The following is a 24,028-nucleotide window of genomic DNA, read 5'->3' as shown; positions in this document are numbered from 1 at the left end:
AACTACAGCTTCAGGGATCTTCAAATGGACCAGTAACATCATAATGGACACGTAATCTAGACCATGACACTGAATACATCCTGGACTTCTCCAACCCTACAACTGTAGGACTTATCATTATATCATATCCAACCCTGCACTGACACCATTTGCAGGCTCACTCTACCCTGGAAGGGGGTCCCTCTCTGTATCACTCCTTCCCAACGTTTCTTCCTCTCTTTTTTTCTCTCTCCTAGAGTTTTTTTTTGTGTGGAGTTTTTCCTTGTGTGCAGAAGGGTCAAGTGTGGGTGGTGTCAACTGTAGGGCCTGTCAAAGCCCATTGAGACGTACTGTATGTGATTTTGGGCTTTATAAGAAATAAATGTTGTTGTCATTGTGAGACACTGCAGCACAGCACACGGTGACACCTACATTTACAGGGACAGTTCCCCCTGGAGCAATTTAGGGTTAAGTGTCTTGCTCAGGGACACAATGGTAGTAAGTGGGATTTGAACCTGGGTCTTCTGGTTCATAGGCGAGTGTGTTACCCACTAAGCCACTACCATACCTTCATCAAGGGGACCTCAGTGGCACCTTGGTGGCTCAGGATTCGAACCGGCAACCTTAACATTTTACCTCTGCACTGTAAGACTGTTCAACACAGAGTAACCGGATAAGGTTTTATTTTTCTTTTCTAAGAAATAATAACTCCTTCACCTCATTGCATGAAATGCTGTTCAAGCTGCAGACTGCTACACAGCCTTTACTAACCAAATTAAATATTTAGTTTATTTCGGTATTGTTGCAATAGTATGTCCTATATGTTTGTAAGTATGATTTAATCTGTACATTGGACAATAAACGTCCTTACATAAACAGGAAGGCGACGCCCCGGCTTTTATTTTGACACGCTGCGAGCGGCCAGGGACCCGGAAGTAGTCCGTGCAGGTCGAGGGCTGGACGGGCTCGGTGTTCGGTGCGGCGACGTATTTTGCAGCCTGATAAACTGATGATGAATGAGAGCAGCTGGACTAGATGAACGGAGCCGCTGTCGCCTGTGGGGACGGGAGGAGAGCGGACGCGTTCACGGTGGCTGCGGGAATATGTTTATAATGCATGTTGATGACGGTCCTGAGGATTAGCTGCCCGTGGCTAACCGCCTTAATGGTTTTATCTGCCACAGGCATCTGTCACTGTCACCTGACGCCCTCCACTCGTCCAGGTGACCTTTGTTGTGTAGGTGGACCATGCCGGGTAAACTGAAGGCCAAGATCGTGGCGGGACGCCACCTGCCGGTGATGGACCGGGCTAGCGACCTGACCGACGCGTTTGTGGAGGTCAGAAATGTTACCCTCTTAAATGTGTGTAGTCGGTGTGTGTGTGTAAGGCCTCTGGTGGGCGTGGGTGTGTGTGTGTAGGGTCTCTGGTGGGCGTCGGTGTGTGTGTGTAGGGTCTCTGGTGGGCGTCGGTGTGTGTGTGTAGGGTCTCTGGTGGGCGTCGGTGTGTGTGTGTAGGGTCTCTGGTGGGCGTCGGTGTGTGTGTGTAAGGTCTCTGGTGGGCGTGTGTGTGTGTGTAAGGTCTCTGGTGGGCGTCTGTGTGTGTGTGTGTGTAGGGCCTCTGGTGGGCGTGTGTGTGTGTGTAGGGCCTCTGGTGGGCATGTGTGTGTGTGTGTAGTGCCGTTGGTGGACGTGGGTGGGTGTGTGTGTGTGTGTGTGTGTGTGTGTGTGTGTGTGTGTAGTGCTGCTGGTGGGTGTGTGTGTATAATCACATTTGATTTTTTTTATCTTATCTGTTATCTCTAATAAAGTGTTGTATTGTGAGGGATTAATATTATCTAATGAACGTCTTTTTCAGGTTAAATTTGGAAACACCACCTTTAAGACTGACGTGTTCCCTAAATCCCTGAACCCCCAATGGAACTCGGAGTGGTTTAAATTTGAGGTGTGGTTGGCATGGTTCTAGAGATTTATCTGTAGGTTTTATGGTTGTGATTCAGTGACAACATGTTTTTATTTTTTAATTTTTAATATAGATCTGCATACCTCTAGACCAGGGGTGGGCAAACTTACTCCGTGTGTCATTCATTCTTTCCGTTTTCAATTGCTAATCAAAAAATGAACATGTTTAAGAAATTGGATGGCAAAAAGATAATGATTTTTTTTATATATATTTTAGTCTCAGATCAAAACTACAAAATGGAAAATCGAATTTGATTTTACCATTTCATTGCTTGGGTTTATGTGACCAGGAAGTTTTTTTTCTTTATCATTTTTACAGTTAGCGTAGTGGTCGTCACAATACCTACACACAGCAAAAAACACGTACTGTTATTATTATTGTTATATGATTATTGAGTTAATGCTTATGTGTGTGTCTGTTGTCTGATCTGCATGTGTGTTTGTGTGTAGGTGGATGATGAAGACCTGCAAGATGAGCCCCTGCAGATCACCGTTTTGGATCATGACACCTACAGTGCCAACGATGCCATTGGGAAGGTCTACATCGACATTGATCCCCTACTGTCCAGTGAGGCAGCAACAGTCATCTCTGGCTGGTTTCCTATTTATGACACAATACATGGTGCGTCTCACACACACACACAAACACATGTTTTCTGTAGTTGTTTATGCAAAACCGCCAGTTGTGTTACTTCTGCTACTGTCAGTTAATATAAATGTAATGTGTTCAAAAGAAACATTTTTGACATTAAACTCCACCAAAACAAAAGCAAGATCAGTTCTAATTGAAACGAGGTCCGTCTACAGTATGTAATGGAGTGAGCGATTGTTTGTGAGGGATTTTTACACGCACACATGGCATTATTCTGTCTGTTCTGTCCCTTGAACTGCAACACACGCATGCCAATACTCACACTCACACACACACTTCCTGCTTAATGTCTTCCTCTGTATTTTCAGGAATCCGGGGGGAGATTAATGTACTGGTGAAGGTGGATCTATTTAATGACCTGAATCGCTTCCGTCAGTCCTCCTGTGGCGTCCGCTTCTTCTGCAGTGAGTCAGGGTTTCCCCATTTAAAGTGATTGTCATTGTGCATGATGATATGGTTCACCCCCACCTACATTTACCAACTTGAAGTTAGTTCATCTTGCAGTGCTGAGGTGTGTGTTTGTGTGTGTTTCTTATAGCAACATCGATCCCGCTCTGCTACCGTGCCGTGGTGGTCCATGGTTTTGTGGAGGAGCTGGTGGTGAATGAAGACCCAGAGTATCAGTGGATCGACCGAATCCGCACGCCCCGCGCCTCTAACGAGGCCCGACAGCGCCTCATATCCCTCATGTCAGGTAAAGTCTGCTGGAAGAGCTGGCCGTGTGTGTGGTGCGCTGCAACGTGCTGCTGTGTGTGGCAGGTGAACTCCAGAGGAAGATTGGACTGAAGGTTCTGGAGATGGGTGGAAATGCGGTTGTCGGCTACCTGCAGTGCTTTGATCTGGAGGGGGAGAGTGGCCTGGTGGTTCGGGCGATCGGCACCGCCTGCACGCTGGAGAAGCTCAGTGGCGGCGGTGCCACCAACAACGCGCAGCACACAGCCAACTCCTCACCGTCCAAAGACATGAAGGAGTGAGTGAAGATGTGCACAGCACCCTGCATGCCACATACACCGCATGAGTAGAATGAAGGTAAAGGTGTCAACCAGGTCACGTGGGCTCCAGTGACTGGAGGTAAAGAGTAAAATAAAAGCAGTCAGAATGCGCAGCGTCACAGGCTGTGCAGGGACCCTGTGCAGTTACATCTCTGTGTTCCTGATTAACGTTTTATCTGAGGTGGTGATGCAGCTGAATATATGTTATTATCAAGAACTTCAAGCCTTCATGCCACAATCCATGAAGTAATATTTGAGTAGTATTTCTTTATTTCTGAGTCATCTTAATTGCTTGTTTAATCCAGCTTTAAATCAAATGTTTGGCACGCATGCCCACCTCCCCTGAAACGTCCTCAGCATTATTTTTTCCCCATTTCTAGGTCTGTGTGTATATTTGTGTTTCAGTGTGTTCTGAAGTTTACCACACAAGCATTATCCACTCCCTGAATTCTCCTGCATGTAGCTCCTCCTGCTCTTCCTGCTCTTCCTGCTCTTCCTGCTCTTCCTCCTCCTCCTCCTCTCTGCCTCTCTCTGGCTGCATGTTCATCATATTTGTTGTTCTGGATGGCCCCAGAAGACAGATGGGTGCGTTTTGTTTGGGGTGTGTGTGTTTGCGCATGTGAGGTGTGTTTGCTCTGTTAGCCGTGTGTGTTTGTGCTTGTTTTTTAGTTTCATGAGATTAAGTTTAGTGATTTAAAGTGAGAAGTTTTATTATGTAGAGTTAGCAATAAACAGTTTTACAGTTTCACTGTCAGTGTACCAGAAAAATGAATGTATGTGTGTGTAGGTTAGAGCTGGGCGACTAATCAAAATGTAATTTCTATTACTTTTTTTTTTTTTGTATATTTTGACCTATTCAATTATACAGCAACGCCCTTCTTGTGCCAATCAAAGAATGATCAATGAATACAATCAACAACAAGCATTATTTAATGCCTTCTCAGCATCATTAGAGCAGAGCAACATGTTGTGAGAAGACGTGGGTGATAAAACGTGATCACAATAAAATTGTCAATATCAGCGATAAGCTTTGAACATTTGTACTCAATATGCATAGATAAAATAAATACAGAAATGCTAGTTAGATAGCTAGCTACTTTATTCATCTCAGAGGGCAATTTACATGAACCCAAAATCAGAACAGAACTGTTCTGAATCAATTCCTTAGCTGGACTAGAGTTAAACATGAATGCAGCACAGTGACACTGTTAAACGTGTCCTCTGTATTTAACCATCACCCTTGGTGAGCAGTGGGCAGCCATGACAGGCACCCGCGGAGCAGTGTGTGGGGACGGTACTTTGCTCAGTGGCACCTTGGCTGTTCAGGATTCGAACTGGCAGCCCTCTGATTATGGGGCCACTTCCGCTAGGTCACCACTGCCCCAAAACAAGTGTGTGTTGTGTGTGTGTCTTAATGTGGTTGTGAACTGGAACAATGAGAATCAGATGACCAGACTCACCAAACACTGTTTTTTAGGCCATCATGATGGTGATTTGTTTAGCAGTTGGGGGTTTATAACGTACGGTAATATCTGGCTTGAATTAAGACAGATATATGCTTCCTGTGAGCTACGTACGCATATCCGTACACAAGTTACATCAACGTTTGTGCTGATATACTTCGGTCCGTACTGTGCGTTGTACACCTTACCACCAGGGGTCAGTGTCAAGACTGCAAACCAAATAAATAACCCTAACCCGCATCTGTTGAGTGCAGCTCTCGCAACACTGCCCCTCTAATGACACAGGTATTGCATCTGTATACAGCACGCAGGATATGGACTGCGACTGTACGCACGTAGATAACAGCAAGAATATTTAACTTGCTTCTTTAATGAACTAACCACTTTCCTGGAAACGTAAATACTGAAGCTTAGTTGCCATGAATATACCTGAGTAGCCGTCCCGAGTAAAATCTGTACGTGCAGTCTGGAAGCCCCGACTCTGTGGTGGTTATGGAGACTAAGATGCAGCCATTTTGAAGAATCCAATACAAAATACATATTTAGTATTTGTCGTATCAGGAGAAATAGATCATATTTTATATTAATAAATACAAAATTAGATCATTCTGATTTCCAGATGTTAATGATACCTCCCAGGTTAAACTGGATAAAAGTACAAAGGTGTGTGAGTGAGTGTTGTATGCATGTATGTATTTACCTGTGTGTTGTCTGTCCATTGTGTATCTGTGTGTGTATGTATCGTATGCAGTGTGTTACCTGTGTGTTGTCTGTACATTGTGTGTGAGTGTAATGTGTGTGAGTGTGTGATGTGTTGCAGATCTCCAAAGGCGTGTATGTCAGGCTGTCGTTCCAGCCACAGCAGTCCAGTTCACGGCGCGGCGTCTCGTCTGGCACAGTCCTTCAGTGTGTCCTATCCCACGCTCCTCTTCTCTGGTACGCAGGGCTCAAACAGGCCCCGCCCTTCTCTCAGGGCCCGCGGTGCGAGTGCTGCCCAATCACTGGCCTCAGCAGCCAGGCAGTGTAGGCAGGTACCAACCCCTGACCCCACAATCATCCCCCTGCGCCATTTGATGGGAAAGCCTGTGACATCACCAGCTCAAGCCACACCCCCTTCAGCTGCCAAAGCATCCAGCCCAAGTGAAGCGCCTCCCTCACAAAAGGCTCTGATGCCGGTGTGGTCCAGTCCCTGAGCTTCGAGTTAAACTGGCCGAGCCCATCTAAATAGTGGGACATTATGGGGTTGCAAGTTTTGTGTTTGAAGTCAAGGGAGACGAACGAATTGCAGAGCAACTTTGGTTACTCAGGTGTTTTGCTTTGGTTAGCTGAAAAACGCTTCTTCATTCCTTTTTCTTTCAACCCTTCAGCCTTCTGCACTTATTATTTCAGCTCTTCATTTTTTCCTTCATCTTTCACTCATTCATTCCCCCTTCCGGCATACACACACACACATCTTCCCTAGCTGGTGTATGTGTGAGAGAGAAAGTGAGCGTGCTTGTGATGGGTGTGTTCCCGGTTCTCTGGCAGGCCTGTGTTCGGGGATGAGTGTCCCTCTAACCCCCTCTCCTCGGGACCCTCCACCCCTCTGAGGGCTCCACCCTTCACCTCCTTCTCCCCCTCCAAGTCCTACAGCCGCCAGTCCTCCTCCTCTGACACCGACATCAGCCTCACACCCAAGACCGGTAAGGCTTGACCTTCTAAACCCTGTTAACGTACAATAGGGCTTTACGCTACAAGGTTTAATAATTAGACAAGAAGGATCTTGATAAACCTTACGGTCTAAACATTCCACTTTCCTTCATCCATCATCTTAACCTTGATTCCCCACCCTAATGTCCTGGAACAGCAGTTCTCGAGTTCTAGTGTCTCACTTATGCACTGCAAATGTTGTATATTGATTTGTTCAGCCATTTTGCTTTTGAATCTAGTTTGAGAACTACATTCCTAGACATTTCCTAAACCCAAATTAGAGTTCTGAGGGTGACATCATCATGTTACTGCTTCTGCTTTCTCCTTGTTTATCTTCATTTTCACCTTGTTCTGTGCAACTGTGGGTGTGGCCATCAGTATATCTACTGTATAATTTCTTTCCCTGCTTACTGGTTTTAAGGTATACCACTGTTTTACACAAGCAGATTCAGCACGAACCCACTGTCTGACAGCTCTTGCATGAAATGCAAGAAATGAAATATTTATTAGATATTGTATTCTTTGTAATTCATGCTTTCAAAATGGTGACCTCTTGTGGTATCTGGTACCAAGTCGCCTGGTAAGTTGTGAGGTGGCATCTCCATATATTCAGGTGATTTCAGGATTTTCTCTTTTATTGCATCAGAGCAGGGTCCATCCTGCACTCCCCTTGTGCATCATTGTGTCTTTGCCACCGTCCTTCCTTGGTCCTGGTTTGCACACCAGGAACATCCCATAGCAGCTGTAGTTTTGGAGATGCTACGTGCCAGCTGTCACAATTTGTAGTCACAATTTGGTCTGTCAAAGTTGCACAAATCCTTACATCAGTTTAAAGACAAGTAAGAGTGTCAATCATACCCCCTTGAAGAGGGTGGAAGTCATGTACAGTTTAAAATCTTGTTTAGTATCAGGTTTAATCTTGCACTATTCCATCCAATAAATACACTCCTTTCTCAGATCTAAAGGGTTTCAGTATCATGCTTTTTCGAATGAGTTACCTGTTCAGCAAGTCAGGGATAGAAATTTATATGAGAGAATTCCCTCCCACAACCCTCTCCTTTCATCTGAAGAAAGTCATTTCATTGTTTCAGTGTTTTCTGCTCCTCTTTCTCATGTTACTTCTTCACTCTTTCACCTCCCACTCCCGGCTCTGGTTCCATCTCCCCATTCCTCTCTTTTCTGTCCTCCCAGTTCTTTTTCCTGCTCGACTGTGTTTATACCTGAGCCCCAGCTCCCCGGCCCTCTCCTCTGTGGCCCCTCCCATTTCCTGCCAAACATCCCGCCCTCCAGGCTCAGGGATGGCCCCCAGGAGCACAACTCCTCCCCCTTCCCATGTGGCCCAATCAGAAGTATCCATGCTGAGAAAGAGTGTCTCTTTCAGTGAGGACATGCTACTGGCAGCCTCCGGTAGGCCACGCCAAGTGTGGATCTGCCTGTGTTCGCATGATTTCTTCCCAGTAGTGTGTGTGTGTGTGTGTGTGTGTGTGTGTGTGTGTGTGTGTGTGTGTGTGTGTGTGGTGGGGTTGAAATCACCCAGCTCTCTAATTTAAGTTTTATGTTCATCCCACTCATTGTTTTTGTTGGTTTTACACCGATTCATTAGTCTCTCCTCTAACGACCTCACCAAAGACCCCCAATTTGGCCCATCATACAGAGAGCCAAGCTCCTCTCAATTTGTTCAAGCGCCAGGATTGGTAGGACCAAAGCAGGCGTGTCTCGTATTCCTTTTTTTATTCAACACGTGGCTGGTTCAGAAAGAAGAAGTTGGATTTATTTTTTATCTCACCACTAAGTGGTGGGCACCTGAGGAATAGCCACAACACACAACAGAACAGACTAATTTAAATATGATGTTCTTGACTTAAGTTTGACTGTGAATAGAGGTGGTAACTGTAATTCCTCCCTTTTAGGCATGGGCAGTGGGGGAAGTGCAGGAAAGGAGGCCGGACCTCTGAAAATTCTTCTACGGCAACAGACTCAAACAGCACTGGAGCAGAGGGTAAGATCTACTCCGCAAATCTTCAAATGGACCAATCCATTACACCCATCCATAGAAGAACATTAAATCTGCGTCAGCACAATGAAGTTATTTTATCAGAAACATGCAACCATCATTTATTTAAGGAGCAAGAATTGTTATGCGATGATTGGAAAGTACAAGAAGTCCTCATGGTGTTGAGTCATATTAACATCTCTTATATAGCAAAACACAACTTTCCACTGTTATTCTCCATGCATAGTGCCCACTGTATTAATGCGGAAACGTGAAACATACACATGCTGTCAGAGAAGAAGGTTAAGCACTCACCTCTCACCTCCACCATGTGAAATTTGTATTTTTTTTATTATTTAGGGGTGTTGAAATTAATCGTATAATCATGATCCACACATGGACGATTCTGCATCGATGCAGCACAGAACATAATCCATTATATCATTTCTTTTTGATTTTCTGGTGCCGGCATAAAAATTCTAGTTAAAAAGTAGTGCTGTAAAAACTGTGACTGCCTGATCTGAGTACAGCGCCGCACCAGAGGAATGGAGGAAAATCTGATCTTGACTGTCTCTGAGTGTCCGGAGATCTACAACAGGACAAAATCATCTTAGCGGGAGTTTAGAAAAAACATACATTTTTGCACTGAGCCCCACGTTCGGTTGGAAAGTGGTTTTAGACTTGTGTCAGGACCAGGGCAGTCGACTAACTCCACCCAGTATAGTGCCATGTGCATTTAAAGGAGAACTACCAGTATATATGACTTACAAGGTGAGCGCAGACTGAACGCTGACAGCGTCCTCACAGGCGTACGAGACCTTAACTCTCCCTGGTGACCATGGAGAAAATTTATGGGATGCATCGTCATTCATCAATATCGAGGCATTGATAATCAAATGGAATCGCGATACCAGTGAAGGTTCAATGCTGACAATGATTCTATTACAGTATTTCTCAGACATGCCATGTCATGTTCATTCTCATTTTGTAGATCTTTTATTAGAGCCACATGATCGCTGACTCTTGTGTGTGTCTGTCTGACTCTTTTTCGTCAGGAGTTCCCATTTTTCACATTGACGTCCTTCCCACAAGGGTTTCTGTTGCATGTGGCTGGTGTGGTCAGTGCACGGTCAGTGAAGCTGCTGGACCGTATTCATAACCCAGGTGAGGTCCACCACGTACCTCACACAAACACTGGCCACCCACTCTTGAGAGCAGCTACAGCTGTGCTGCTTCTCTTCATTCATCATCAGACCTCTGGGTATGGCTGGAGTGGTAAATGATCACCTTCAAATATTTTCCTCCTTGTACTCAGAACTTTGCAGTTTGATAGTAAAAGACTTTCTCTGTGCTCTGGTGTCATTTGTAAAAAGTACATTTTCAGCACATCCACAAGTAGCCCCTCTGCAAGGAATTTGTTTTAGAAAAGTTAGTGGTGCATGTTCTGTCATGTGTTGAGGGATGTTGGTTTTGGTTACGTATGGGGATTTCTATTCTGGTTCTTTGATTGGCATGTTGCTGCTGCTGCTTTGTAGTCATCTTGATAAATTGGGGTGGACTTTCAAAGTCACAGGATGCTTTTTTCAAGTTTGCATAGTCACAGTTGGTGGTTTTGAATCTGATAACATGGCCATGACATGCGGAATTCCCCAGGGAACAAAGTTAAAAAATTAATATAGGTGAGCATCTCCGTTCCTTGGTTCTAAAAGACCAACTGTGGAATCCTGCCGTTTAAACAAGCTCAGGCGTTGCCTTCACCAGCCATCATGGAAGCTCAATCAAACAGTCATCTACTTTTTTATTAATGTTTTTTGTGTAGTTTTCTTTATGAAGACAATCTGCCCAGTCCATCCAGTGCAAGTGATGCCAGTTGGAGTTGCTCCTGTATTGAACCCTAGTTGAGTTTGCATTTTGCCAGTGGTTGCACTAAACTAACTGTAGACAAATGGACCATGTTAATCTGAAGGAATAAAAAAAAAAAATCCAGATTACTCACTCTAGCAGAAAATTGGTTTCTTGGTAGGTTTGGTGGACTTTCTGCTTAACAGGTAACCAGTGATCTTCTTAATAACTCCCAGTTGAATGTGGAGTGAGGAAGGCAGTGTGGCATGGTGCATCTTGATTCAGCATCAAAATCTGATATATGTTAAAAACAGACCACTTCTGTTCTTGTGTAACTGTCCAGCTTCACACACCAACATTAATGGTGTCTGTAGAGGCTTTAAATTGATCTTTTCGTCATTATCATTTTCTACGGGACGTTGGGAGCGCTGCTGCATGATCGCTCCTCTCTCGCTCTTCTTCTGTCTCTCTCTCTCTCTCTCTCTATTCCAGGCCTTTCCTTCACTCCCGAATCCTCTTCTCTCAGCCTTTGTGAAATTAACTCTCTTGTGTGTCTTTGCAGTTCCTGTGGAGTGGTGCTGTTTGGTGTTGTGCTCTCGTTTGTCGTCTGTCTTTGTTTTTCTCTTTTTTTTCCTCTCTCTCTCTCTGCTTCTCTAACTGGTTCACTAATGTCCTGTTGAGTGCAGCCCTGGGCAGCACCAGGTCTTACAAACTGCTAGACTGGAGTAGCTGCAGTGCAGGTACTCGACCCAGACACACACTGCGGCATCTGCACCAACACTGGCAGCTCAGTGACGAGTGTGACCACACACCCACCCACCCACCCACACACACACACTCGTCAATCTGTCCATCTGAGACACTTTGTTCAGTGAGCTGCCATAATCTTGTCTGTGCGCATATATGTGTGTGTGCGTGTGTTTGTGTGTCCGCATGCACACACAGCATGTGCTGATTGGCTGCTCCTTCTCTGCTTTGGCTGGTTTTGTACCCGTTCCTTGCATCGTACAGCCGTACAGTCTGACTTGCTGTTACTGACTGTGTTTGGCTGGGTTCTGCTCCTGGTCTAAAGTCCTACCAGAAGACCACAGTGCAGTGGGTGGTGCAGGGAAAGTGGGACGCTGTGGTAGTTTGTTGATGAACATCAAGGCAGCTTCATCACTGCTCTCTCCCCTTGAGTGGAGCGTACGTGCGGGTTTCCTTGCCTGTTGATCCAGGCCTGGTTCTGACTGGTCCTTGGTGTTGGTGTTGGTGCTCCTGTGATCTTGAACACCTGTGCTGTTGTCTGGACCCGACTGAACATGGATGCTTGGCTGTGACTTAACATTTTAGACTGACAACATCACCAAATTCTTTCTCTACCTGAATGCGTAGTAAGCTGTTCTACAGTTTTATTTCTTAACCGTGTGATTATAGCAATAATTACAGTGAACTAGGTAGTTGACTGGTGAAATTAATTGTGGACTTGTTATGGAAAAGATGTAATTATCACTGTAATACCGTGTTTGCTACAGTCATGAATGGGCTTGAATAGTGTAGAAGTTTGTTTTTAAATAACTGTATTAAATTATATTTATCTGCGGTGTCTTCTGAGGAGCAGACAGAAGAGCATTGTTCCTTCTCTACTAATTTTCATATTCAATTCAATATGCAGTGTTTGGTTGTGACTGGGATTTAGAAGGTGACTGGGATAGAACTTTTTTTCTGGGTTCCACCATTATCAGACTTGTGTTTGTGGAACTTGGGTACAAATATCAGAAATGTCACAATTATCACAAATACTGTAAGTTCTTCCATCCATCCATCCATCCATCCATCCCTCTCCTCTGGATGCGCTACTTCAGCAGGCTGCATGATGACCTCACTCATGAACAATTAATGCAGTGGGTGTGGCTGTAAATGACATCACTAATTTTCCATCTTCATCTCCCAGAGAGAGAGTGTGTGTGTGTGTGTGTGTGTGTGTGTGTGTGTGTGTGTGTGAGAGAGAGAGAGAGAGAGAGAGAGAGAGAGAGTACAGTACATTACTAGATCAGCGCGATCAGCAGTGAAATGCTGATAATAATAGAAATAAATGATTGAATTTCTGACTGATCAACAGTCCATGACTACGTGTGTGTGTGTGTGTGTGTGTGTGTGTGTGTGTGTGTGTGTGTGTGTGTGTAAATGTACATGCATTCATGTTTATAAGAGGAGTGTCTGATACATATGAGAATATATCATGTGTGTGAGTGTGTGTTTAAGCCTTCTTCTATGTTTTGTAGATGAACCAGAGACGCGTGATGCTTGGTGGGAGGAGCTTCGCCAGGAAATTAAATCGCACGCCCGAGCTCTGGGCTGCCATGCTGTGGTGGGGTACAGCGAGTCCACCAGCATCTGGTACACACACACGCGCACACACACACACACAGATTAGACATATTTAAGTATCTCCTAAAAAGGAAGGTTTTTAGCTTTCTTTTGAAAATCCATGACTCCGGTGTTCGAGTGAAGGTGAAAAAGAAAGTGAAGTGAAGTGATTGTCATTGTGATACACTGCAGCACAGCACATGGTGACACAATGAAATGTGTCCTCTGTATTTAACCATCATTTTAGTGAGCAGTGGGCAGCCATGACAGGCACCCGGGGAGCAGTTTGTGGGGACTGTACCTTCATTCCACCACTTAGAAGCCAAGACAGTTGAGTCTAGATGAAAAAATGGACATAATGTATCTGCAGATATCTGAAAAGGTGTGTATACGGGAGATTGAAATCTTCAGAAGGCTGAGAAAAAGATATGATCAATAAACAGATCATTAAAACATGCAATAAAAAAAACGGACCCTTTGCTTCTGGCTCTGTTCCTCTACAGCTTTTCTGTCTGTGGGTCCAGTTGTGTAGCTTCTGTTGTCTGTTCTCTGCAGTGAAGAGGTGTGTATTCTCTCAGCGTCTGGAACTGCAGCTGTGTTGAACTGTCGCTTCCTGCAAGACGGCTGCCTGGATGTCCTCAGCGAACACAGGTCTCTAGCACGAATTATGGACATGAGAATGATTGTAACTTGTGATTGGTGGATGATGTTATTCACGTTTATTATGGGACTGCCTCTCGATTCTACAGTTACCTACAGGTCCATTCTTTTTTGTTTTATAATGCACCATGAACTGAGGAGGGTTTCTCCGGGGGGGACTGTCCCTGTAACTACGCTCTGGATAAGGGCGTCTGGTAAATGTCGTAAATGAGAAGGTCTCATTTAACTAAAACAAAACTCCAGAATCAACATATCCAAAAAGTCACAATTCAAATAAAAGGCCACATTTCCATGACATTCATGCTCATGTGTATAACCAAAGCTATTACACATATGCATGTAATATGTGTGTAATATGCATACCCCTGTAAACTCATAAAAAGTAACGTGTTCTCCCAGTAATCTTGCCATATACCAGGTTTGCTTCTTATGCATTTCACATGTTTTTAAAGTTGTATTACGGTTCTGATGTATTGTAAAGCAACTCTTACTGTAAAATATTTACATATTGTAATCGTCCGTATTGGGAACAGTCGTGGTGTTGTTGTTTTTTTTTGTAATAGGTGTGACGATTCGGCGCCCCCTGGCTGTGGCTTTTGTCATGTGCCATATGACGAACTCAACATGCCATTTCCAGCTCAGCTCTCACCGTGCTGCTGCTGTCACCGCACCAAAGTACCCGACGTGCTGTTTACTACCATCGATCTGCCAACTGATGCTCAAGTCACAGGGAAGGGCTGCCTCATCCAGGCCAGGTACACACACACACACACACCGAATCACAGCTCTGCCACGCCAGTCCCAAATTCACACTCTGCCACATGTGCTCGTGCCAGGTTGTGCCGCCTGAAGAAAAAGAGCCAGGGTGAGGGCAACGCCACCTGCATCAGCAACCTGCTGCCATTCCTGGAGTATGAGTTGCACACGCAGCTGCTCAACAAGCTGAAGCTGTGCGGCATGAACGCCTTGTTCGGCCTCTGTATCCAGATTAGTGTTGGCGAGAACATGCTGGTGGGCCTTGCGGTGAGTTAATGAAGCTTTCACTAACCTGCACTAAAGCAGAGGACACTAGTGGTTCAGGAAGCCGCCCCATAATCATGGTGCCACTGAGGTGCCACTGTGCGAGGCACCACGGCTGGCCACTGCTCACTAAGGATGATGGTTCAATGCAGAGGACACATTTTGTTGTGTGCACCCAGTGTTTCACAATGACAGTCACTTCACTTTCAATTTTTTGCTTCCAATTCAAATAACATCAATCACTCCAGCTGTTGCTCTGTCCTATCACTTACTTTTAACTGTGTGTGTGTGTGTGTGTGTGTGTGTGTGTGTGTGTGTGTGTGTGTGTGTGTGTGTGTGTGTGTGTGGGGTAGTCTGCAACAGGGGTGTATCTATCGGCTCTGCCAAGCCCAGGTGGAATCCAAATAGCAGGGAAGACGCCAAATGACCTGACTTATGATCAACACGTCTCCAGCATACAGAGGAAGATCAATGACACCATTGTGAAGAACCGGGAGCTGTATGAGATCCACATCACAGTGAGTCAATCACACACAAACCCACACACAGGTTCGTTGTTGCATATTAAATCTGCGTGATTGAAACAAGTGAAATGAGGACCAAGTGCAGGCAGGCTGATATCTGATTGGCTGCCTTGTTTGTGGGCGTGTGTTGTAGGAAGTTGCAGAGGATGTGATTGGCTCACCTATTCCGGAACCTCGACAACGATCACGACTATTTCGTTCACATTCGGAGAGTTCTGATGAGCTTTCTGAGTTGGACCTGTCACATGGCAAGAAGGATGCATTTGTCTTGGAGGTACGTGTGTGTGTGTCTGTGTGTGTTGCTCTGTATGTGTTATAGCAGATGTTTGTCAGACTTGTGTTTCTGGTTGCTTTACAGATTGATGACACAGATGCAGTGGAAGATCTACATTCCCTCCTGACCGATGCACCAACACCTCCCGGTACCCCTCACACGTCCACAACTTCTGTCCTGTCACCTCTACTGTCACAATATTACACTAGTAAACGTGTCTTTTCTGTCAGGATTTTACAGCTGCAACACTGAGATCATGCCTGGAATTTACAACTGGACATCAGCAATACAAGTAACGCGATACAGGACACCTCGTCCCACGAACACCGCCTGGACAGGGGACACGTACACGATACAGGACAGCTCGTCCCACGAACACCGCCTATACAGGGGACACGTACACTATACAGGACACCTCGTCCCACGAACACCGCCTATACAGGGGACACGTACACTATACAGGACACCTCGTCCCACGAACACCGCCTATACAGGCGACACGTACACTATACAGGACACCTCGTCCCACGAACACCGCCTATACAGGCGACACGTACACTATACAGGACACCTCGTCCCACAAACACCGCCTGGACAGGGGACACGTACACTATACAGGACACCTCGTCTCACGAACACCGCCTGGACAGGGGAAGCGTACACGATACAGGACACCTCGTCCCACAAACACCGCCTATACAGGCGACACGTACACTATACAGGACACCTCGTCCCACAAACACCGCCTATACAGGGGACGCGTACACTATACAGGACACCTCGTCCCACAAACACCGCCTGGAAAGGGGACACGTACACGATACAGGACACCTCGTCCCACGAACACCGCCTATACAGGGGACACGTACACTATACAGGACACCTCGTCCCACGAACACCGCCTATACAGGCGACACGTACACTATACAGGACACCTCGTCCCACGAACACCGCCTATACAGGCGACACGTACACTATACAGGACACCTCGTCCCACGAACACCGCCTATACAGGCGACACGTACACTATACAGGACACCTCGTCCCACGAACACCGCCTGGACAGGGGACACGTACACGATACAGGACACCTCGTCCCACGAACACCGCCTATACAGGCGACACGTACACTATACAGGACACCTCGTCCCACAAACACCGCCTGGACAGGGGACACGTACACTATACAGGACACCTCGTCCCACAAACACCGCCTGGACAGGGGACACGTACACTATACAGGACACCTCGTCTCACGAACACCGCCTGGACAGGGGAAGCGTACACGATACAGGACACCTCGTCCCACAAACACCGCCTATACAGGCGACACGTACACTATACAGGACACCTCGTCCCACAAACACCGCCTATACAGGGGACGCGTACACTATACAGGACACCTCGTCCCACAAACACCGCCTGGACAGGCGACACGTACACTATACAGGACACCTCGTCCCACGAACACCGCCTGGAAAGGGGACACGTACACGATACAGGACACCTCGTCCCACGAACACCGCCTGGAAAGGGGACACGTACACGATACAGGACACCTCGTCCCACGAACACCGCCTGGAAAGGGGACACGTACACGATACAGGACACCTCGTCCCACGAACACCGCCTGGACAGGGGACACGTACACGATACAGGACACCTCGTCCCACGAACACCGCCTATACAGGCGACACGTACACTATACAGGACACCTCGTCCCACGAACACCGCCTATACAGGCGACACGTACACTATACAGGACACCTCGTCCCACGAACACCGCCTGGACAGGGGACACGTACACTATACAGGACACCTCGTCCCACGAACACCGCCTGGACAGGGGACACGTACACTATACAGGACACCTCGTCCCACGAACACCGCCTATACAGGCGACACGTACACTATACAGGACACCTCGTCCCACGAACACCGCCTATACAGGCGACACGTACACTATACAGGACACCTCGTCCCACGAACACCGCCTATACAGGCGACACGTACACTATACAGGACACCTCGTCCCACGAACACCGCCTGGACAGGGGACACGTACACTATACAGGACACCTCGTCCCACGAACACCGCCTATACAGGCGACACGTACACTATACAGGACACCTCGTCCCACAAACACCGCCTATACAGGGGACGCGTACACTATACCGGACACCTCGTCCCACGAACACCGCCTATACAGGGGACGCGTACACTATACAGGACACCTCGTCCCACGAACACCACCTATACAGGCGACACGTACACGATACAGGACACCTCGTCTCACGAACACCACCTGGACAGGGGACACGTACACGATACAGGACACCTCGTCCCACAAACACCGCCTATACAGGGGACACGTACACGATACAGGACACCTCGTCCCACGAACACCGCCTATACAGGCGACACGTACACTATACAGGACACCTCGTCCCACAAACACCGCCTATACAGGGGACACGTACACTATACAGGACACCTCGTCTCACGAACACCGCCTGGACAGGGGACACGTACACGATACAGGACACCTCGTCCCACGAACACCGCCTGTACAGGGGACACGTACACTATACAGAACTAGAATTCATCTTAACAAATGCTCCATGCACTTCACCAACTTTTTTCCTTGCAGATGTTTACATCTGTTCGAGTTTTTCGTCTGAATAACGCCAACCTGACCAACCTGGGACTGAACAAGATTTTTAATGAGTTATGTGAGAATTTGCTGAAGGTGAGTTTTTCTGTCTGTTCTACATTTACATTTACAGCGTTTACCAGACGCCCTTATCCAGAGCGACTTACAGTCAGTAGTTACAGGGACAGTCCCCCCCTGGAGACATTCAGGGTTAAGTGTCCTGCTCAGGGACACGATGGTAGTAAGTGGGATTTGAACCTGGGTCTTCTGGTTGATAGGCGAGTGTGTTAACCACTGGGCTACTACCACCCAGTAGTTACAGGGACAGTCCCCCCCTGGAGACATTCAGGGTTAAGTGTCCTGCTCAGGGACACGATGGTAGTAAGTGGGATTTGAACCTGGGTCTTCTGGTTGATAGGCGAGTGTTTTACCCGCTAGGCTACTACCAGCCTCTGTTCTGCTACTTGGCAGACGCTTTTATCCAAAGCGACTTACAGGAGGAAGAATCCAGCAATTCTCATTCGGTTTTTATAGATTCTGAGTTACAAAACTATGAGCCCTGATAAGGCCCAACTTGTCAGGAATTGAACATGCTGGGAAATTAAGTGCTAGACAAGTTTTTTTTTTTTTTGTGCAGTGTGTGTGTGTGTGTGTGTGTGTGTGTGTTGGACTCGTCTGAAGTAGTTTTTAAACAAGTGGGTTTTCAGCTCTTCTTAAAGGTGCTGGTAGTCTCGGCTAGTCGAATGGAGCATGACAAGTTGACCCACCAGCCAGGGACAACATAGGAGAACAGAGTGGATTGGGACCGGAGACCCCGTGAAGAGGGGATTTTTAGTCTCATTTCGTGTGCAGATCTGAGAGGGCGTGCAGGAGTGTATCTGGCTAGTAGTGTGTTGGTGTAAGAGGGAGAACTTCCATTTACAGCCCTGTAGGCAGCATCAAGGATTTGAACTCAATGCGAGCAGCTACCGGGAGCCGGTGGACAGAGGTGAGGAGAGGCGGGACGTGGGTGTATTTTGGCTGGTTGAAGATGAGACGGCTGCCACATTTTGGACCATCTGGAGATGTTTTATGGTGACTGCAGAGGCTCCAGCCAGGAGAGAGTTACAGTAGTCGAGTTTGGAGATGACCGTTGCCTGGACGAGGAGCTGCGTAGCCTGGTGTGAAAGGAAAGGTCTGATCTTGCGAATGTTGTAGAGAGTGAACCTGCAGGATCTGGAGATCGCAGCAACGTGATGGTTCAGACTCAGTTTGTCATCAGTCCAAACTCCAAGGCTTTTTGCAGATGCCGTGGATGTTAACAGTAGCAAGACAATCTGAATTGAGAAGTTTTACTGAGGGGAGTTGTTGGAAAGATCAGAATCTCAGTTTTGGATAAGTTCAATTGGAGGTGTTGCTCAGACATCCATGCCGATATGTCTGAGAGGCAGACTTCTGGTGGGAAAGACAAATAGAGCTGGGTGTGATCAGCATAAGAGTGATAAGAGAAGCCATGTGATTGGATGGTGTGACCAAGTGAGCGAGTGTATATTGAGAATAGAAGAGGTGGCCAAGGACAGAGCCTTGTGGAACCCCTGTGGTTACCCTAGAGAGGACAGACGTCACACCTCCCCATGATACCTTGAAAGACCTGTCATGAAGATAAGAGGTGAACCAATAAAGTGCAGTTCCTGTAACTCCTAAATATGAGTGTGGTGAGAAGAATTTCTTGATTAACTGTGTCAAAGGCAGCATGTAGATCAAGTATGATCTGTGGGCAGCTCTTGCAGCAAAAAGGTCATCCACCATTGCCAGGAGGGAGGTTTCCGTCGAATATCCTTTCCTGAAACCAGACTGAAAAGGGTCAAGAAGATCATGCCCATGCTCATCTTCTTTTTTTGCTCTTCCAGAGTTTGTATTTTAAGCTACGCTCTATGGTGCCCTGCTGCCTCTGTCGCCTCAACTTTACTGTCGCGGTTCCAGAGGATGAACTCATACAGGTTTGTCTTTTGTAACCAGCAGAACACATTGATATTGTCATACAGCAGATAGTGTCACCGGTCGGACATTCTTTAGATCAGATTCCACTATAACGTCATGACATGACCAACTGCTGCTTATATATCATTTTTTGTAAAGGCTGGATCAGGTCAAGAATAGAGTTTTTGATCATTTTATGTGGCACTATATAAGACACATGGGGAGTGTTGCATGAATAGATGTTAACAAGTTAGTTATCTGTATGTTTGGAAGAAACCAGTGCAGCTCTCATTTGTGTTTTATCCTATGTGTACACGCCGAGTCGCTGAGATGCCGTGTGTTTTATCAGGTCGCCGTGACTGCTGTTGCCATGAGTTTCCACAAAGACCAGACTCAGGAGGCCAACAAAGCGGCACAGGCGCATAGCCAGATGAAAGGTGTGTGTGTGTGTCTGTGCGTGTGTGTGAGAACCTCTAGCAGTAGAGGGTTGTTGTAATGTGTCTGTTGTTCTTAGCAATAGCTGAAACAGAAGAACAGCTTCAGTTTCCCCTAGAACTCAACGCTGAGTCAGCATCTCCATTGTCACCCAAAGGCTCAGGTAGCACCTACACCCACACACACAGACCACAAAACCTACAGCCCCACTCACAAACTCCACCTGAATCTAACAGGTTTACTAGAGTACATTTGTGGAGCATGGAAACATTTGATGAGATATATTATGTTTTGCAGGGCCCCAGGATGGATCTAATAGTCATGGCCGCGGTGAGTGTATTTATCATGGAATTTATGAGGATTCGTCATTTTAAATTCTTTTCTTTCTTTACTGTGTGTGTGTGTGTGTGTGTCTCCATGTCCAGCCCCCTCTGTGGATTACAGCTCATTTGCAGACAGATGCAGCTCCTGGATAGAGCAGCTTCGCCTGAGAGCTCATACTATCAGACGAGGATCAATAAAGACAAGTAGGCACAGGGAAAAGCATCCGTTAATTCAATCTACATGGAAGTACGGCCACATGTTTGATGGACGGTCATGTTTCTTGCACTGTTGTTCTGGATCCAGCGTATTGCACGTTCATTTGTGTCGCTCAAGCCCTAATCTGAATGTGGCGCATATGAATATTTTGGCCATTCTTTGGTACCCATCCTTAAGCATGACTGCTACAGTTGACCCCCGTCTCTCCGGGCCAGGTTCTTCTCCTCTGCCGGAGGGACGCTCGCGGTCCCTGCGCTCCACCCGCTCTTTTCCGGGGAGCTCCGTTTCCGTGGTGAAGATGACTCCGCTGTCCTTCATCCCGGGGGCAAAGATAGTGAAATACCTGGGCATCATCAACATGTTCTTCATCCGAGAGACCACGTCACTCCGAGAGGTAACACACACACACACACACACACACACATACACACACACACATACACACATACACACACACACATACACACACACACACACACACATACACACACACACATACACACACACACATACACACACACACACACACACACACATACACACACACACACACACAGTGTAGATATGTGTATGCAGTATATGTGTTTGGCGTGTGTGTGTGTGTGTGTGTGTGTGTAGGAAGGCGGAGTCAGCGGATTCCTCCATGCCTTCATTGCTGAGGTGTTTGCGATGGTTCGAGCTCATGTTGCAGCTTTGGGAGGAAATGCTGTTGTCTCATACAGCATGAAGGAATGCGTGTTCATGGAGAATCCCAACAAAAACCAGGTAAAGACGTGAACACACACACACAAACATGCAGTAACAAGTTGACACACACACACACACACACACACGCTGACCAAGCTGCTGTGTGTCTTCTGCAGGCTCAGTGCTTGATTAACGTTAGTGGCGACGCGGTCATCTTCACCCGTGAGTCCGACCAGGAGGGACACCTTCCACAGACGTCACACCCGCAGCCCACTGAGGACACACCCCCTTAAGAAGCTGCAGGAATAACACACTCAGTTCAGCTCTGGTTGTGTGTTAGTGTTTGGTATTCATGAATTGCCAATTTTCAAGCCATATGATTCTACTTCATTTGAACTGATGCGCCACACACAAGATGGATCTACTGAAACTAGTGTCAAATAAAATATTAAAGATGAGGGAGATAATAATAATAATAAGCAATTTATGAAACACCCCATAGTTTGGATTGTAAAGTAATGAGATCAGAAAATGTGTTTGAGAAGTTAAAGGAAATGTTTTATCTCTTTCATTCATAATCGACTCCAATCATGTTGAATGCTGGAAATTCTTTAGTCTTTGTGCCATGTCGCATGTCTGTGTAAAATGTGTAAAATTTTAATATGTTCATTTTGATTCTGAATGAGTCTTTCTGTGAAAGACCTGAATAGAAATAAATGGTCCGTTTTACTCAGTGTTTCTGTTGAATGTGCTATGAACTGGATCCAGTTTGCATTATTATTTTTGAATGAACATGTTTCATCATGAACTGCATTTATTACACGGTGCATCCAGAAAGTATTCGCAGCGCATCACTTTTTTCCCCATTTTGTTATGTTACAGCCTTATGTTTAAAAATGTATAATAATGAGAATGAAATAAGAATGAAAGTAAATAAGTCTGTATAAACAGATGGGATTTGATCCGTGACTTAAATAAAGGAAGAGAATGTAGGTTCCTTATGTTGGGAGGGTTCGCGTTCCAGCCGAGGAGCCCTGTTCCACGTAGTGATAAGACGAGCTGAAGGAACAATAATATGAGAGGCGGAAGATGACCGGAGAGCAGGTCACTTAAAGGTGAGGATTTACATTTTTTACATTTATCCTACCTTCTATGGGCAACCAATGAAGCTGTTGGAGAACTGGGGTGATGTGGGGGAGTTCGAGGGACCCGAGCAGCAGAATTCGGAAGAGACTTATTTGGAGTTACATTCACTGTAGATTTCCCACTTGTGGGATTAATAAAGGATCATCTTATCTTATCTGGCAGGTAAGGGAGCTGACTTGTAATCAGAAAAGCACCGTAGGTACCGTCCCCAAACACTGCCCACTAAGGGTGATGGTTCAATACAGAGGTCACCGTGTCACCGTGTGCTGTGCTGTGTCACATGACACGTTAAACACTTGCGAATAACTGATAAGGGGCAGCATGGAGTCTACTTCTGATTAAGAAGCCCCTACAGAGTTTATTTGTCGGTGGATATCAGAGATTTTGAGAGTGAAATAAGAGAATTGCAAAATCCATCAGAACATATAAGGAGGAATGAATCAGGTTTTATAATTTTGATTCGAAACTAGAGGCTTGGTGTTACCAAATTAAACCAGAATAATAATATAGTACATTTCTCTCTGAATAGTGAGTCCAGTTGGCCTCGTTTGGCTTTGAGGTGACGTAAGTTTAGAGTAAATCATGGTGCTGAGCGGGAAAGTGAAACGGAGCCAAATGTGGTAAGAAGAAGTTCGTCGGCGGTTGAAGAGCTGAAGAGAAGCTGGTTTTTGGATCCCCTGCTGGAACCATCTGTGAAGTAGAGCTGTGCGATTCATGACTCGCCCGGGTTAATCACCCGGATCCTTTAAATGACTCATGAGTCACAAATCTGAGGTCTCCATTGAACCGAATCCTTCGAGTCCTAACTACACCATGTCTAAATTGTAAACTCCGTCACATAAATACATCTTATAATCATTAAAACATCTATTACCACTTAAAAATGAGGTCTATCCTACAAACCTACAAACGTCCCACAAAGTTGAATCCTCCTAGTGGACTCCTTGTGTCAGTCAGAGCCGAAAACAGCCCTGCAGGCGAATCTGAATCGCTCACAGACCAGAGTCACGAGTGAATCCACCGGTTACCTTCCTTTACAGCCTAATACTCACTAAAGTGACTCACGCACCCGGACCAGAGAGCGGGTAGCGGGTAGCTCCTGCAGCCTGAACCGCTCAGAGAGCGGGTTAGCGCCAATACTGACTCAAGTGACTCAAGTGACTCACACGCCCGGATCAGTTTAGTGAGTGACTCAGAGGGAGCCGAATCCTA

The 24,028-nt window shown here is 46.2% G+C and overlaps 1 protein-coding gene across 14 annotated transcripts; it reads left to right on the top strand.

The window, feature by feature from the left end:
• Window positions 1–916: 916 nt before the first annotated feature.
• c2cd5 (C2 calcium dependent domain containing 5) lies at window positions 917–22,406 on the top strand. 14 transcript variants are annotated; one of them, XM_028967435.1, is made up of 29 exons: window positions 917–1,068; window positions 1,163–1,316; window positions 1,834–1,920; window positions 2,388–2,559; window positions 2,898–2,993; window positions 3,128–3,283; window positions 3,349–3,559; window positions 5,865–6,071; window positions 6,572–6,726; window positions 7,925–8,140; window positions 8,644–8,732; window positions 9,782–9,890; window positions 12,833–12,947; window positions 13,473–13,568; window positions 14,141–14,332; window positions 14,414–14,600; window positions 14,951–15,115; window positions 15,255–15,395; window positions 15,480–15,543; window positions 15,626–15,687; window positions 18,047–18,145; window positions 19,939–20,028; window positions 20,358–20,445; window positions 20,529–20,606; window positions 20,741–20,773; window positions 20,869–20,970; window positions 21,199–21,377; window positions 21,602–21,748; window positions 21,847–22,406. In XM_028967435.1, exons 2-29 carry the CDS (start codon window positions 1,227–1,229, stop codon window positions 21,961–21,963), a joined length of 3,543 nt encoding a protein of 1,180 aa, XP_028823268.1. In that variant the 5' UTR covers window positions 917–1,068; window positions 1,163–1,226; the 3' UTR covers window positions 21,964–22,406. The 14 variants fall into 14 exon arrangements, 4 of the variants coding, with proteins under 4 accessions (XP_028823268.1, XP_028823267.1, XP_028823269.1 ...); XM_028967434.1 differs by having other exon boundaries at window positions 20,523–20,606; XM_028967436.1 differs by lacking the exons at window positions 5,865–6,071; window positions 7,925–8,140 and having other exon boundaries at window positions 20,523–20,606.
• Window positions 22,407–24,028: the final 1,622 nt, after the last annotated feature.

The sequence above is a fragment of the Denticeps clupeoides genome, unplaced genomic scaffold, assembly GCF_900700375.1.
Source record: "Denticeps clupeoides unplaced genomic scaffold, fDenClu1.1, whole genome shotgun sequence".
Taxonomy (NCBI): domain Eukaryota; kingdom Metazoa; phylum Chordata; class Actinopteri; order Clupeiformes; family Denticipitidae; genus Denticeps; species Denticeps clupeoides.
Note: the sequence above shows the minus strand (reverse complement) of the source record. Positions and strands in the feature narration are given on the sequence as shown.

Bases quoted from the DNA above. Each gene is read 5' to 3' on its own strand.
- c2cd5 (XM_028967434.1), top strand. From the start codon at position 1,227: ATGCCGGGTAAACTGAAGGCCAAGATCGTGGCGGGACGCCACCTGCCG. The intron at 6,072-6,571 runs GCAGGTACCAAC...GTTCTCTGGCAG, and splicing joins TCAGCAGCCAGGCAGTGTAG to GCCTGTGTTCGGGGATGAGT. The intron at 15,544-15,625 runs GTACCCCTCACA...CTTTTCTGTCAG, and splicing joins CGATGCACCAACACCTCCCG to GATTTTACAGCTGCAACACT.